Below are 17,389 nucleotides of genomic sequence, written 5' to 3' on the forward strand. Positions count from 1 at the left end.
ATTAAATGCAATTCATCCTGCCATACCTGCAGTGTCTTCAGACTTTGCCAGCAAATTAAAAGTTGAAGCTTAATCATTAAATTATTTTCTTTGTGTTAGATATATTTATAAATCACATTTAAACACTGCTTGTACCAATTAAATTAAATAAAAAGTAACACAAGCTCTCTATCACCGTCATTAATCAGCAAACAAACAAGCAGCAGCTTCAGCTACAGAGAGACTGACGTTACGTTTTCTCACTTGGAAACAGAACAATGTGAATATTGTAGAGACTCACCTGCCAACACACGAGTTGGGGGTGAGACGAGTTTTATCTGCTGCTGCTCCTTCATCCTCCTCGTGACTCTGACATGTTTACGTTTATCTCCGTGTCGTGACGTCACTTTTCAAAGCTGCATGTTTCAGTTTTTATCTTTGTGAAGAGCTCCCACACTTTGGAGGACTTGGGTCGAACAGTTTTCGCTGCGTTGGTCATTTGTAAAATTTACTTAATTTCCTTTGAAAACAGCCTCTGCGCTGCTTCCGCCTCCCCCCTTGCTCTGTTCAACTTGCGCTGCAGAGTATTTTTTTTTAAACTTTATTCAGTCAGTCAGCATTGACAACGAACTGCAGGTGAATAAAACGGCTCTGCAGAGCCGTGAAAGATGCATAATCGCGCAACACAACGAATCGATAATGAAATTTGTTGCCAACACTTTTAATAATCGATTTTTATTGATTTTATTGATTTTATCGATTCGTTGTTGCAGCCCTAGTTTTGTTGCTTTTGTAGTTTGTTATAACTTTGATGCACTGCCACGTATATTGAAAGTCAAAGCTATTTAAGTATTCCTCAAATAATCTCTTTTAGCTGTACTTAGCTTCACAAAGCCTTTCCTCAGTTAAGACCTCACTGTTCCATCATCCTGTTCATCATCTGAGCAGAATGCTGCATCCTGAACTCTCAGCAGACCAATCACAGCTTGGATAATTTATGGCTTATGGTTATGCAGTATGCATACGCTATTTGGTGTGGTGACTGTCCATCTAGAAGGTTATGAAGTTAGTACAGATGAGGTGTAGATGTTAAGGTCTGTGTGTTTCAGGGGTGTCAGAAGCATTTGTAATGGGGGGGGGGGGGGGGGGTGTTAAACAAGCTGATGGGGGGTCTGGGTGTCCCTCCACCAGAAATTTTTGAATAAAGTAGCTGCCATTTCTTGCATTCTGGTGTATTTTAATGGGTTGTTAAACATCTACATTTACATACATATATGAACACTTGATTCAATAACTATTTTAGAGACAGATTCCTCATTCAACTAGTCCATACATGCATCATCCTGTTTTTAAACTCGCTGCTATGGCTATCCATCCATTCATTATCTTCCGCTTGTTCCAAAGTCGGGTTGTGGGGCAACAGCTTGAGCAGGGAAGGCCAGACATCTCTTTCCACAGCCACCTCTTCCAGCTCTTCTGGGAGGAGTCCAAGGCGTTCCCAGGCCAACCAAGAGACATAGTCTCTTCAGCTTGTCCTGGGTCTTCCCTGGGGTCTCATCCCAGTCAGACATGCCTGAAGCACCTCCCTAGGGAAGCATCCTTACTAGATGCCCGAACCACCTCATCTGGCTCTTCTCAATGTGGAAGAATAGCAGTTCTACTCCGAGTCTCTCCTGGATAACTGAACTTCTCACCCTATCTCTAAGGGAGAGTCCAGCCACCCTGCAGAGGAAACATTTCAACTGCCTGTATCCGCAATGTCATTCTTTCAGTCACTACCCAGAGCTTGTGACCATAGGTGAGGGAAAGAACGTAGACCAACCAGTAAACAGAGAACTTTGCCATGCAGCTCAGTTCCCTCTTCACCACAATGTACTGGTACAGAGTCCGCAATACTGCAGATGCTACACCAAACCTTCTGTAAATCTCATGCTCCATTCTTCTCTCACTCGTGAACAAAACCCAAAGATACTTGAACTCCTCCACTTGAGGCAGAACCTCACCCGTGACCTAAAGAGAGCAATCCACCCTTTTCTGGTTGAGGACCATGGCCTCAGATTTGGAGGTGCTGATTCTCATCCCAGCCGCTTCATATCATTGCAGTACCACTGTCCCGCATCTTTGACATGTCCATAAGCCAAAATTTCATTCCAGACGCTTGGAAAACAACCTTTGTTTCCTTTGCTGAAGGGAGGTGACCCCACCTCACTGAACAATTATCGATCAATCTCTAAACTCTGCATTTTAGCTAAGGTTCTAGAAAAAACTGATAAACTCTCAAATTAAAAAGTATTTGGGCTCATTTAACATCTTACCTCTCCATCAGTCTGATTTCAAGAAACAGCACAGCACGACGTCTGCTTCGCTGAAGGTTTTTAATGACACTGTTGAAACAATGGATGCTAAGGATTATTGTGCTGCACTTTACTTAGACCCTTCTAAAGCTTTTGATACTGTGGGCCAAGACATCTTGTGTCATAAGCTCTCAGAACTTGCTTTCTCAAATCACACCATTGGTTGGTTCACTATCTCTCAGGCAATGTGTTCAACATAATGGTACTTCCTCCAGTTATTTAACAGTCAACAATCATGTACCACAAGGTTCAGTCTTAGAACGCACCCTCTTTACAATCTACATAGGTAATGTAGGTCAGAGCATCCCTGATGCAGCCTTACATTTCTATGCTGATGATACAGTTGTTTATTATTGAGCTAAAACAGTTGCTAAGATTTTCCATTTTTGACATTATCCAGTCAGATTTGCTCTGTCTCAAACTTGTCCTAAACGCCAACAAAACCAAAGGGATTCTGTTTTCAAACAGGAAGTCATCCCAGCAGTTCTTCCTTTAATTTTAATCCTCGAATGGTGCCCCTATTGAGTTAGTTAATTCCTGCAAATATTTGGATATCTTGGTCAGTTCGCATCTCTCTTTGAAGCTCCGTGTGGAAAGCTAAATTGGGTTTATTTTTCAGAAATAGATCGTGTCTTACTCTGAATGCTAGGAAATGCCTTATAGCTACAACTTTCCTTCCCGCCATTGACTATGGTTTCATTATTTACATGAATGCTTCTGCAAGCACCTTGCAGATGTTGGACGCTGCCTATCACAGTGCGCTAAGATTCATAACTGGCCGTAGCTACCGTACCCACCATTGCACCCAGTATTCACTGGTTAACTGGACATCATTAACTTCACGCAGACTCTCCCACTGGTACATTTTCATCTTTAAATCACTTGATGTTCTGTTTCCTTCATACTTCTCCACCTACATGTCACTGCATGAGTGCAGCTACAGCGTGCGCTTTCAGGACATTATTACCTGCAGTGTTCCCTCACTGCGGACTGAACTAGGCAAAAGGGACTTGTCCTACTCCGCTCCTGTTTCCTGGAATATCTTGCAAAAAGACCTGAAGCTCTCGACCTTGACCTCTCTAAGTGGCTTCAAACATCTGCTAAGTTCCTGGGAAAAACCAATGCAGACATGTTCTTGTTTTTAGTTTTCTACATTGCCTTACAACCTAGCTGTTTTTTTTTTTTTCACTATTTTTAATACCATTTTATTTTCACTTGTTATTCTCAATTTGTATGCATCCTTTATGATTGTCTATTGTTGTCCACTGTTGTCATCGCTCTTTATTAAAATCAGGTCTCTCTTGTAAATGAGTCCCTGAGGCTCAATGGGATTAACCTGTATAAATAAAGGTTGAATGAAAAACAACGTGGCACGGGAGCTGCTCTGCTGGAGAGAGGAAAGCTCTGCAGAGAGTGGTGAAAGCTGCACAGAAGACCATTGGAGTCAGCCTCCCCACCATCACAGACATCTACACCTCCAGATGCAGGAAGAGGGCCACCTGCATTGTGAAGGATCCCACTCACCCAGCACACAGACCTTTTGCCTCGCTCCCCTCAGGCAGGAAGTTACAGAACATTAAGTGTAGAACTACTATACTGAGGAACAGCTTCTACCCGTAAGACTCTTAAATTCCCCACCAGACAAACCACTGTAATGGCACTTTAATTGAGCATTTGAAACTTTAACTATACTGCTGATTGCTTACCCATAAGCTGCTATATTCATACCCAGCTTCTATCAACTGACTCTTCTCCAGGTTGCTGTTTACTACACCTTATTTATGTTATTATTGTTGTTGTATATCTTAGATCCTGGTATACTGTTTATTTTTATTTATGCTTTATATATATTGCTATTTTTGAGTGTAACTAGACTTTGAGAACACAATTTCGTTCCACCTCATGTACCACATGTGATGTGAATAACAATAATGTCTTCTTGAACCTTGAACCTTGAGTAGGTGGGAACAAAACACAGGACGCTGACACTTCAGGAAGGCCCTGCAAGGCATTTTTATTTATTTATTTATTTATTATTATTTTTGACCACCTGAAGATTTGTGATGCATTCAATTGCAACCTTTAAGTTGAAAAAAAGCCACACTGAAATTGTAGTCACTTCAACAAAAGATTATGCCCGTTTAGTTTTGCATAAATATTTTCAATATTATAGTTGTATTTTGTTTGGCTGGTGAGCTGCAGGGCATGCTGGGTAATCTTGAAAGAGAAATGGGTGGACCTTTCAGGTTTTGTGTTTAGATGGATTGTCCCTGTTGTTCTGTTTAGCGTTGGGTTGGCATTTAAATTCAGGGTGTTGTTAGTTCACTGTCAAAAATTGACACGTTCTGGGGGGGATTAGTGGGGTAGCGGTTATCATGTGATCTGAAGGTCGTCGGTTTGACTCTCCGAACGGACAACAATATGTGGGTGAGAAAGGTGAAACACTCTCACCTGCTTTCACCCCCACTCTGGGCCCTTGAGCAAGACCCTTAACCCCACCATCTACTCCCCCATGCACCCTAGCTCACAGCTCTCTGCCCCGCACAGAGGACTGTGGTTGCGTAAAGAAAGGGTATCTGGCGTAAAAACAGTTGCCACGTCTTCGTACAAAGGAAGCAGCCAAAAGAAAAAAATCATGGTTCACCACTAAACTTTGATGACCTCTGCCAACGTCTACCCTTTCATTCTTTCTCACAAGTATCTTGAAAAAAAAAATTGCAATTAAAGAACTCTAAATAACATTAATTGGAAAGACAATCAAAAATCTGATTTTTTTTTTATGCATAGAATCTAAATTACTGAAAAAGGTATACTGCTTGGCATACTATTTTAAAATACACTACTTGTAGCTTTTTTCTATTATTTAACAGTTATCATGTTGTTATTTCATGTCACATTTTAGTCATTTTACCCATAATCTGGGTTATTTAGTTATTTCAATAAAAACCTTTAGGAAACAATCACTAGATGTATATTTACAACAGATTCAATTTTTGAACCAACACAATCCAAAATGTCTGACACAACCAGCTGACCTCACATGGCACTAAAATATCTGTAATTCAGTCAGTTTTATGACATTTCTACATTCTGCTGCTGTCTTTACCTGCTTTACTGTTCATGTTTGTTTTTCCAAATATCCCTCATTAACATTTTTGTTTTTTGTGTCTTTCTCCTCATAGATGGTACTCCTGGACCAGCCATTCTGTGTCTTGTCGTTATTGCTTTCCTGAATCACATCTTTCCTCAGCCAGTCGAGGCAGGTGGCCACCCATCCTGAACCTCCTGCTGGAGGTTTCTTCCTGTTAAAAGGGAGTTTTTCGTTTCCACTGTCACCTGTGTACCGCTCAGGATGAAAGACTGTGACAAACTGGAGATTCAACACGATCTGCTGGTTTCTTTAGCTAGATAACTTTTACCAATTAGCATTTTTAGTGTGAGAGATTGTTTTCTGCAGTACACTGAGAGACAACATTTGTTGTGAATTAGCACTATATAAAAAATTAATAAACTTAATTGAATCCAGTGACTTGTTCACTTTGATAATCAACTTTTTTTTAGTCTTCTGAAATCAAAATCTGCAGTTCGGCTTGGCTCGGCTCGTTTGGAACCCCAGCCGAAAAGCTCCTAAGAAGTGAGCCGAAAGAGTTTGACCCTCTACGGAGTCAAGTCAAATTTACTTCTTTGGTCACAAACATTCACAGCAAATGTTTCTTTCAGTTTGCAATCTTGAAATTCCCTAGGATACATGTATCATTAGTTTTCTAATCTTGTGTTTTACTTGACTTTAGATCTAAAATGTTTCCACCTGTCCTCTTGTTTTTCTGAGACCTTGACATTATTTCATTTTAGTTTTACGGTAGTGAAGACAAAATCTACTTCTGCAGTATTTCCAAAAATAAATCACACATAAGCATCTTGTAAACAAATTGTTTACTTCTAACCACCGTCTGCTCATTCTGCCTGTACACAACAACAAATGGTATTCATTCGTTAAATGTATTTTAGTTCACCTGTACAGGTTTCCGAAGACCTTTAGTACAGTTTTAAATTGTTTCTATTCATCTATAAAGTCTAAAAATGACTTGTGATTTTTTTTTATTACACTATACAACACAATACATCAAGAAAAATAATAAGGAATGGGCAGAGAAAGCTGCTGGACTACTGGTCCGGTCTTCGTTTGGAAGCCTCATATGGGTCCAAACCTGATTCAAGTTCAGTGTTTTCTCCAAATATTCACATTTTCTCTGCAACCCTTGTTAGCATTGGACTTTGTTATCATGAATAACTGAATGCAGTGGTCTTAAAGGGGCTGTCAGACTCTTGTTCCTCCCTCAGGACTTCATTAGATGGTAAAAAACTGCTTCCTGCTTATCGCTTATCTCAGAATTGCAGTCATTCCAGCTTCTCAGTGAGCCTGACGGAGAAAAACACAGAGAGACTAGGAGTCACTTTGATTGCAATGTTGAAGAACAACAGCTGTACACTACCAAATATGGAGCTGTATGTGCGAAGTTTGGTGAAACTTTCTGGATGTTGCTCCAGAACCAATGTCTTCCAAAGAAAACACTCAGCTCTGAAGAAAGAAACAAACTGGAGAAAATCTCTTTTACCTAAAAGAAAATGTCTTGATGTTTGACTGTTGACATTCTTTTATTCACCCAGATATTCATGAACAGAAAGTAGCAGCATAAAAATATCAACCTAACATTTTTTAGGTTTGGTTTGGGTTAGTCATGTTGTTGACTGTGTTTAGTTTGGTTTCTTTGGGCCTTTGATTGTGTTTGGTTTGGGTTAGTCATGTTGTTGACTGTGTTTAGTTTGGTTTTGTTGTGTCGTTGACTGTGTGTAGTTTGGTTTCTTTGGGCCTTTGATTGTGTTTGGTTTGCTTTAGTTGTGTCATTGACTGTTCAATTTGCTTTAGTTGTGTCATTGACTGTGTTTAGTTTGGTTTAGTTCCATATGTCATTGACTGTGTTTAGTTTGGTTTAGTTGTGTCATTGACTGTGTGTAGTTTGGTTTTGTTGTGTCATTGACTGTGTGTAGTTTGGTTTTGTTGTGTCGTTGACTGTGTGTAGTTTGGTTTCTTTGGGCCTTTGATTGTGTTTGGTTTTGTTTTGTTGTGTCATTGACTGTTCAATTTGCTTTAGTTGTGTCATTGACTGTGTGTAGTTTGGTTTTGTTGTGTCATTGACTGTGTGTAGTTTGGTTTAGTTGTGTCATTGACTGTGTGTAGTTTGGTTTAGTTGTGTCATTGACTGTGTGTAGTTTGGTTTAGTTCCATATGTCATTGACTGTGTTTAGTTTGGTTTAGTTCCATATGTCATTGACTGTGTGTAGTTTGGTTTAGTTGTCATTGACTGTGTGTAGTTTGGTTTAGCTGTGTCATTGACCGTGTTTAGTTTGGGTTTGTTGTGTCGTTGACTGTTCAATTTGCTTTAGTTGTGTCACTGACTGTGTGTAGTTTGGTTTAGTTGTGTCATTGACTGTGTGTAGTTTGGTTTAGTTGTGACATTGATTGTGTTTAGTTTGGTTTAGTTGTGTCATTGACCGTGTGTAGTTTGGTTTAGTTGTGTAAATGACTGTGTTTAGTTTGGTTTAGTTTAGTATAGCTGTGTTGCTCGCTATAAAAAGGTTAAATCGTGTCATCTGGACCAGTTTTTTTAAGTAAGAAACTTTTTGTCCCCCATCCATACAGCTTCCTCAGTCTACAACCTGCCAAGCAGGTAGGTAGCTTCCACTGCTGTTTCAAGCCAGTCTCCTGTTGGAATCTCAAAAGTAGGCTTTTAACATGTGCAAAACACACCCATCCAAAACAATCAATAATCATGTACAACAATCAAATATTTTAGGCCAGATGGCCAACTTGCTACTCACAGAAACAGCCTAAGGTCAGGCTGGCTCCAACAGGATGTTGGCCTGAAACACAGCAGTGAAGGCTACCTATGGGACAGATCTGGTTGGCAGGCTGCAGACTGAGGAAGTCCTCTGGATGGGGGGGCAAAATGTTTCTTACTTAAAGAAACCGGTCCAGATGACACAATTTAACCTCTTTAGTTGTATTCTACCTGGATGATTGAATGTACAACCCTTTTTGTGTTGTTGGCTGTTTTTAATTTGCTTAGTTTCCTTCATTGACAGCTTAGTTTGTGTAGTTGTATTGTTTGCCGTTTTGCTTTCAAATCTTTTGCTTTGTTAATATTGTCTTGATACTAGTGTATCAGTTTTTCTGTTACACAATTACAGTCTGCATGTCTATTTCATCCTGGAGTCTGCACAGAAGATTAAACGCTTCATTACAACATTTCCATATAACAGAAATTATTGGAATATCAGAAACATCCTGAGCAATCAGTGAGAATTCACATGACCAACCAAAACAGATTGACTTTGTTATAAAAGAACCAAGGAAAAGAAAAGAAAATAAATCACTGTGAAATTTTTTTTGCACTCAAAGACCCCTGATCCTGGCCTCATTAAAATGTCTTTAGGGAGTTCAACTCTGATTTCCTTCTAATGTCTGAGATTTTCCTGTTTTCATCTGGATGATTTAAGGCTTAATAGTTTAGACTTAGTTCAATGTACATTTTATACAAGATTTATCTGTTATAGCAGAGGACTTTGAGAGCATCATGTTATTAAAGGTAGCAGCCTTTGAAGAAATGCATATCACCCGGCAGCAAGCGTTCCACAGTTTAAAATAACAATAAAAAGTCAGAACTGTAGTAAGGACAAACTTTGTACTTGTTCTCGTCTTTTGTTGATTCATTTGTTCAATTTAAGATGTTTTGATATCATTTTTAATATTTAGCTGGTAATTTTGTGATGATGTTCCTTTTTAACCAGGTCTTATTTGCAAAAGAGATGCTAATCTCAAGTAAATTTCTGGTTAAATAAAGGTCATAGTTACCATCGTCCAGGTAATATTTATTTACCAATCTGATGCGTGATAAGAACAGATGTAAACAAATGAATGGACCTGTCATTAAATGTTTTATAAACATCTGTATTTTCAGTCCTCATACTTTACTTACAGTGCTGTTCTACCATCTTTAACGTTTTCTAACAGCGTCTTAAAAAGACTTGTAAAAATACAATAAGGGTTGCAGTCAGTTATTTCACCATAACCACGGTTATGTCAGTGTCCAATTCCAGTCATTTTTTTCATCTGTCCCTCAGGGGTCCTATATTTGAATTCCAGATGTATGATGCAACCTAACACCCGTCTCCTCCCATTTGCAGGTGCCCAGTGTCTGGATCTTGGCAAACAGGTCATGTGCTACTGTCGGCCAGGCTTCAAAGGTGCTCGATGTGAGACTAACATTGACGACTGTGCCAGTAACCCCTGCCGCAATGCCGGCACCTGCATGGATGGCATCAATGACTTTATCTGCACATGTACTCTGGGTTTCTCCAGCAAGGACTGCTCTGTACGCAGCAGCCCCTGCAACCACTTTCCTTGCAACAACGGCGGCACATGTTACACTCACTTCACTGGCCCTGTGTGCCAGTGTCCTCCAGGTTTCACTGGTGCACTCTGCGAATACCCCTACATCAATTCCACACCTAAACCTCCACCAAACGATGTCTCTCCTTCACTGATTGCTGCCATCATCCTTGGTTTGGTGACTCTGACGCTGCTGGTGTGTGCCAGCATCCACATTCTTCGTCAGCTCCACCAGGGCAGGAAGCTTGCAGCCATCTCCAGATCCGTAAAGAACGATTTGGAGACAGTGAACAACCGCAATGCTGTGATCGGTGGAGAAGTGCCAAACAATGAGAGCTTACTGGGGGGCCCGCTAGGCAGCTTGACGGAAAAAAAGGCCTTTCTTATTCCTGGAGGTCAATATAAAATGTTCAGTAAGCGTGCAGCTCTGGTGGAGAAGAACAATGGCAACATGTCCATGTATAAAAACAAAATGGCTGATTGTAATCTAGCAAAAGAGGAGCAGCACCTGGAAAAGAACAAGTTTGACCCGTAAGGCTATAACAGTGTGGTAGTTTGATGGTTATCTGTGTGTTTCTGTGTTGTTCTTTTCTTTTTACAGCACACTGTTTTTGTCCTGCAAAGGCAAGTAGAAGCATCTTTGTCTTTTTTGAGCTAACCTATTCTGCATTTCACAAGATGCATTCACGGTTAAAAAAAATAATCTATCCTCTTTCAGTTCCAGTTAGATATCAGGACATACTAAAACTGATCTGATCAGTTTCTGAAAGGATCCAAATCTAACCACTAGTGAACAAAAACATTTAAAGCTGTGAGTGAAAACCTTTGTTGCTGCCACAGGAGCTGCTGATCAAATGTATTGATTGATTATCATCAGTGGGACCTTCTCTAGAAAAGGAGTTTTTGTTGCCCTGAGGCACACACACACACGTGTTAACATAAAATAGGATAGGAAGACATCAGCAATGATCTTGGAGGAGCAAATTTACTAGAAACTACTAGTCTCAGTTAGCAGGTTAAAGTTTAGTTGTCGTGTTCTTTGGGAAAGTTTGTAGAATAAAGCGTGCAGGTTTAACTGCCTTCAGGCTCAGGTCTCACTTGAGAAAGAGATCTGTGATCTCCCTGGTTAAATAAAGATTTAATAAAAAAGGTCCTCCTGATGCAAGCTCAATAATGCAGGTAGAAAGATCTAACAAGGTTAAATCAAGTCATGTGGACGGATTCTTCTTTGTTGAAACCTTTCGTCTTTTATCCTTGAAGAAGTCTTTTGGATAATTTGGAAACGTTTCAACAAAAAAAAGAATCCATCCAGAGGACCTGACTTAACCTTGTTAGAATTAAATTTTAAAAAAAGTTTCTTCTCTCTAAAATGTACATGGCAGCACAATTTTAGTTTGGAAAGTTTTAGCTACTTTCTTCTGCTTATCCATGTTTGGCTCATGGAGGCAACAAGCCCAAAAGGGAAACTCCGACATCCCTCTCCACAACTCCACAACAACACCCCCCTGCTCCTCCTGGGGCAACTCAAAATGTCCCCAGGGCAGCAAGAATATAAGATCCCCTCCAGCAAATTATGGGTTTGCCCTAAGGTCTCCTGTCAGTGAGACATGCCTTAAAAACCTCCAGTGATAAAAATGCAGAAGGCTTCCTGACCCTGCTGCCTGAACCCTCTTACCTGATGCGTTTTGATGAGGTAAACAGCTGATTTATTCTAAGCTCCCTCAGACGATGGCACTTCTTACCCTACCTCTAAGGCTGAGTTAGGCAACTCTGTAGGAAGCTCATTTCAGCAGCATGACTCCAGGATCTGGTTCTTGCTGTCATGGTCCAAACTCCATGACCATAGGCATAGTTTGGAAGCACTAGCACTTTCTCCTGCATTCTCCGACTCTGCATCCTCAAAGGTAGACCAAGTAGCACAATTGAAGAGATCCTCAAAGTGCTACAGCCACTGTCAGACAATACCCCAATCTTGGTGAAATTGTGTGACAGAACCTCCTTGGGGCTCACCAAAGGTTCTTCTCCATGACCTCACTGAATTTCTCAGATGTAATTTTTTTGCCTTCACAACCACAAAAGTTGCAATCTAGCTAACCATCACATATCCATCAGCTGCTTCAGGTACAACCGAGTCCAAATGTCCTCCTTTTTTATGTTTACAGCGTCCATGATGGCTGGTGTCCAAACACAAAGAAATCAGGCTGCTAAAACTTCGGCTTTCCTACAGGTGGTCCCGCTGATGACGAGCAGTTAATTAATACATTCGATCATCAGTTCCTTGCTGATACTGAGCCTCTTTAATCCACCGAAGCATCAAGGCTGGACCCAGTTTTTCTCTCACAGCTTTAACATTTGATTTTTGTTTAGTAAGTAATGACTTGGTAGAATCTGTTTTTGTTCCCTTGAGGTCAGATGTGAGAGAGGTTGGATTTTCTCTTTCCATGACTGTCTTCCTTTCAAACTGTGTTGTTGCTGCTGCTGAATCAACCCCTGTCTCTTCTGCTTGAACAGTAAGAAATGTGACTCACCAATCATCATCCCTCCCCTCAGTTTTGCAAAGGACAATCTGTATCATCCGGTGTTCATCATCCCAGAGCAGATGGAGCCGTGTGTGTTTGCCACCGAGGTGAGAGTCTAACCACCACTTTTATCATCCAACAGGGATGAATCAGAATCTGAACAAGCTTTATTATCATTGTATCGAGATACAGCGAGAATACGTCCACACGGTCGTCCGAAAGATGGGCGGAGAGCATGTAGCTGCTGCTATGATAGTTCGGCCTCTTATCCTTTTCAAAATACTTTTTTTTAGATAGAAAAGGGGACACAGCCATGAGGAGAGGATAGTGGCATTACAAAAAAGATCTCTTCACACCTTGTCCTATCAGGACACGGTTTAAGACATCAGAAAAACTCTACCAGCAAGCACATTTACAGTATGAACAGTTACATATGCATTTGATGACAAGGTGGTCCATGAAACACTTCCAGACAGTCCATTGTCCTAATAAAATTATGGTCAACCGGCACAGTTCTGATAAGCCTCCATGGGAGGTGGGGGGGCGGGGGGGCGGGGGGGGGGGGCCGCGATAGATGAAGCTTTTCCTTAGATTACACATTTCCCAGATGAAATGTATATGTTGGCCTGTTTTTGAGGCCTACCAGGGGAGTCAGATTTAGATAAGCCATAATTGATTTTTTCAGGCAGACTATTTTTTCTTGTCAGCCTTGAGTCTGACTGGTACTTTCAAGATCCGAAATGGCCAGATTAGGGTGCATTCTACTGTTCCGTGCGTATGAGCCCCTCCAAGGTCATTTCATGCTGGCGAGTCTCAAAGCCGCAGGTGGCCTGCGATTCTCACCAGTCACTTCCATCTTACGGTTTAGCTCATAAATCAGCTGATTTTGAGTCCTCAGAGCACGAACCAAACCTTCACAAGCAGACAGTCTGACAAGGGCCAAATTAGCTGCATCCGTCTTTGTATGTTGATAGACCAGGAACCAGCCGATTCCAAAATGCAGGAAACCTGTTATCATAAATCTGATTGTATATGTCTTCGGCGTCCTCCTGAGATTCTCAGTGGAAAATGAGGGCTCTCCAGGACCCTGTCGCTTTGTTGAAAAGATTTTGTCGATTGCGTCGAAAGTCCAGTTGGTCAGATCCATAACAATAGTTTTCATTTCGGAATATGTGTAAAATAGGAGCTCCGATACACAGAGAGCGAGAAAAAAAGCAGGAGGAAAACAGGTGAGAGAAGAAAATGTGTCCGCCTCGTAAAACACAACCCGATTCAAAATTTAAAGAATTTGGTGGATGGAAGCAGTAGCAAGGATCTGGATATTTAAAAGTATAAAACTCTGAAGTCGACTTTAACTTTAAAACTTTAAAGTTTTAAACTTTAAAGTCGATTTTTGTTTTTATAAGATCTGAACACCAGAACTTCAGAAATTTGAGCTCTTGAAATTTTTGAAGTATAAAGGATGCAAAATGCTAAATAAGTGAAAGTATTGTGAAGTATTGACAACATTTTGCATCGTTTATACTTCTACATTTTCAAGAGCTCAAATTTCTGAAGCTCTTATTTTTTCATTATATTAACTTGTACCTTTCTATAATACAATGCAAGTCTTTGTCAAATCTGGACTTTTGTGAAGTCAGCAAGGAAATCTAAAAAACTTGTCACAAAACGGACCAGGTAGGAAAAACAGCAAACACAAAAACATTGTCCAACATTTTTCAGTCGGGTCATTTGGACAGTTTCTTTTTTTTGTTTGTTTGTTTGTTTGTGCTGAAACGTTTCGCCTTCGATCCAGAAGGCTTCATCAGTCAGGGAAACACACAACAAAACTGATTCTTCCTCCAACAGCTTACTCCAAAGTGGAACAAACCAGTTCTGCTTGTGATAAGATGGTCTCTTTGGTACGCCCCCTCCTCCATTGCCAGCCCTCTTCCTTGTTGACAGTCTTGTCAAACTGGTTGAAAACAACAAAGTCCATGCTCAATAATCCAGGTATACAATCCAACATTTTTCAGTCGGGTCATCTGGACAGTTTCACAAAAACATTGTCTTCCCACATGTTGCTGGAGAATCTGAACCACTACAAAGGATTGTATTCAAATACAGCAATCTGGTGCATTTCAAACCTAGCAGGACTCAGACCTAGCAGGTCCATCCTGAGGAAAGAGTCCCCATACCCAAACTGAGCGGCGTGGTGTCTGCAGGAATGTTCAGACCTCTCCACAGGCGCATGGCTCAACACAGGAGAGCTGCTCTTCAGGACAAGACTCACTGGTCCACCTAAGGGACACTCTGCTGAGGACCAAAATGTTCGTGTTTGGACAGAGAAGACAGGTGGTTTAAGAGGGGGTGAAGGAAGACATTTATGTCAGATGAGAAAAAAACAACTTTAAACAGAGAAGGAGGTCTCAGATTTTTTTCTTTCTAGAACCTACAATGGAGCAGTTTCCCCCTAAATCATCCCTTCATGTATGTGACTGACTAAACTATCTGTTAGATAGTGGACTTGTGTCTATTCTTGCCCTGTTAGATTGTGGATTTTTGTCTATATTTGTCTTCTTAGACAGTGGACTTTGGTCTTCACTTGTCCAGTTAATGTCACCTTAAAAGTCACCTGGACTTTAGGCTTTGGGGGTCCATCAAAATCTTCTGACAGGATTCTGGCTAATATTTGTCCACTTTACGGGGTGAAGACACCAACAGAATCGCATATTATCCATATAAAGCAGAGATGAGACCCTGATGTTCCCAAACCATGCACAATCCTCTCCCCAACTGTACCTTGAAATCCTGTCCTTGAACACCAGAAACAAGGTCAAAGACAAAGGACAGCCCTGGAGGTGTACACCTCTCACTGAGAACAAGCTGAACTTTGTGCCAAGATTGTGGACACAGCTCCTGTGTTGAGGAACACGGTCATAAGCCTCCTCCAGGTCCACAAAACACATGTAGACCGAAGAGTCAAACTACCATGACCCCCTTAGCAAGTCTGCAAGAGTGAAGATCTGGTCCACTGTTCCACAACCAGGACGAAAACCACTCTGCTCATATCAAAGTCTGTATGTATACTTTTGACCCATTGTGGGTTATAGACAATCCACAATACATTCAAAACAAAATTATTGAAGTTTTATATTTTAATATTATTATTTGTCATTTTATTTTAGCTGTGTGAGTCACCACAGCAAGTCATCCTCCCTAAAAACAAATGGTTAAAATTATTCATTAAAAATAATCCGACATTCACAGCGAGTAAATTGAAATTTCTTACTGCAAGTATAAGTTAAACATATGAAATGTATATTGTGTAAACGGTATTTGAGGATGAAATACTACTGATAATAACCTGGTTTCAAAAGATATGAAAAAGTAGTACATAATGTAGCGTAAAACACGGTTAATAATGTATTCTGCCCTCACTATGTGATGTGGCTTTTAGTTTGGCAGACAGTTAAACATATTCCCAAATAAACACCCAGGAGGCAGCTGATACATTTATAGCATTTATCTGAGGTATCACTGTAAAATAGTCTCCATGCGACTGTGGTGACCCCTGACGAAGGGAGCAACCGAAAGAGAGAAAAAAAAATAAAAGATCACTGTAAATTAGAAATACAAGAACAAAAACACAATTTTACAAATTGTGTTTCACACCTATTATCATGAATACAGACATCCATTTGCATACACAAATGATCTGACGAAGTGGCTAGCGCTTAGCATAAAACCTAACATTGGAATTCCATAAAAAGTTTATGTATCGGTAATTGGCGCCTTTAAAATCTTTGTTCTGTTTAAATGGCAATACTCTCAACATCAAAAACACTGTATGACAACATATCCTGATGCATGCTCAATAATCCAGGTAGAAAAATCCAAAAAAGTTCAATCTGGTCCTCTGGACATTCAAAATTTTGAATGTCCAGAGGACCAGATTGAACTTTTTTGGACTGTATGACAACTATGTTAAATCAATACTCACAGCCATACAAAAAACTATGGCAATAATATTATGGTAAAAAGCACAAAAAGCAAAATACTTAAGTAAGTAAGTATAACTTTATTTAAATAGCGCTTCTCAAGATAAAAATCACAAAGTGCTTCAACAAACAAAATAAAGAAGTGCACAAACACTTGCTAAAATTTGCTAAAGCACATATGTTCTCTAGGACATATATATATATATATTTAATCTGATTTAGACATGTGAAGCTGCAGCATCTTAAATATCAGCGACTATCTTTCAGTGAACCTGAAGTAATCGTATATGCTGATGACTAACTGTTGTTTTTGTGTCGTTGCCAGGTATAACCGAGAGTTTTCAGATTGCCAGCAGAGGATGCTTCACGCTGGAAGGCCTGAAACTCTTGTTTCCAGGACAGTGCACCCAGTGGATTGATTCTACACACGTTTTTATTTAATATTTATTACTGCTGCTCAGTGGAGAGAAACAATAAACAAATAACGTATTTTGTTTTGATAGCGACAATGTTCAGATGAAAATAAGAGAGAAGAAACTGAATGTCCCGCATCATTTGCACTGTTTATGTTTTATACTTTACAATTTAAAATAATTTTCTGATCATCTGTTCAACGAATTTAATAAGAACAAAAGTTTGAAACTGATCAAAAAATTCTGGTGCCTTAACTGAGCTTCATAATCATCCCATCACGTTTTATGTGTAGAGTTTTACGTTTGGGTCCCTGTCAAATCATCACAAAACCTTCTGACATTAACAGGAAATGAATCCATTTTAATTAAGTCAAACCACCAGAACTTAGCCACAACTGATCAGTCTGTTTATAACTTTTCAGTATTGAGCCAGAAATTTTTCCTTTAAAAAAATGATACTAACCTCGTGGCCTGTTGAAAGAATCTGTCATTATTACAATCACTCCGAAAATGATTAAAAGAATAAAAAACATTCCAGCGCTGCAGCGTTCAAAACAGGTCAAATTTGTTTTATCTTTTGTAGCACAGAGACAGAATCCCACTGAATCAACCAAACCTGAATGTTCCTTGTACATTATTTTAATTTTTTTTTTTTTTCCAGTCCTGAACTTTGTTTCTTTATTTCTCAGCTTTT

At 39.9% G+C, this 17,389-nt stretch overlaps 1 protein-coding gene across 1 annotated transcript in view; it reads left to right on the forward strand.

The window, feature by feature from the left end:
• Positions 1-16,665, forward strand: part of dlc (deltaC) — a 304,603-nt gene extending 287,938 nt beyond the window's left edge. The window contains exons 8-10 of the mRNA XM_037677899.1: positions 9,579-10,314; positions 12,295-12,409; positions 16,608-16,665. Of these exons, the coding sequence (XP_037533827.1) occupies positions 9,579-10,314; positions 12,295-12,409; positions 16,608-16,613 (857 nt within the window). The 3' untranslated portion in view covers positions 16,614-16,665. The remainder of the gene's footprint in view (positions 1-9,578; positions 10,315-12,294; positions 12,410-16,607) is intronic.
• The last annotated feature ends 724 nt before the right edge of the window (positions 16,666-17,389 follow it).

The sequence above is a fragment of the Nematolebias whitei genome, chromosome 6 (assembly GCF_014905685.2).
Source record: "Nematolebias whitei isolate Nwh7 chromosome 6, NemWhi1, whole genome shotgun sequence".
In the NCBI taxonomy this organism is placed as follows: Eukaryota; Metazoa; Chordata; class Actinopteri; order Cyprinodontiformes; family Rivulidae; genus Nematolebias; species Nematolebias whitei.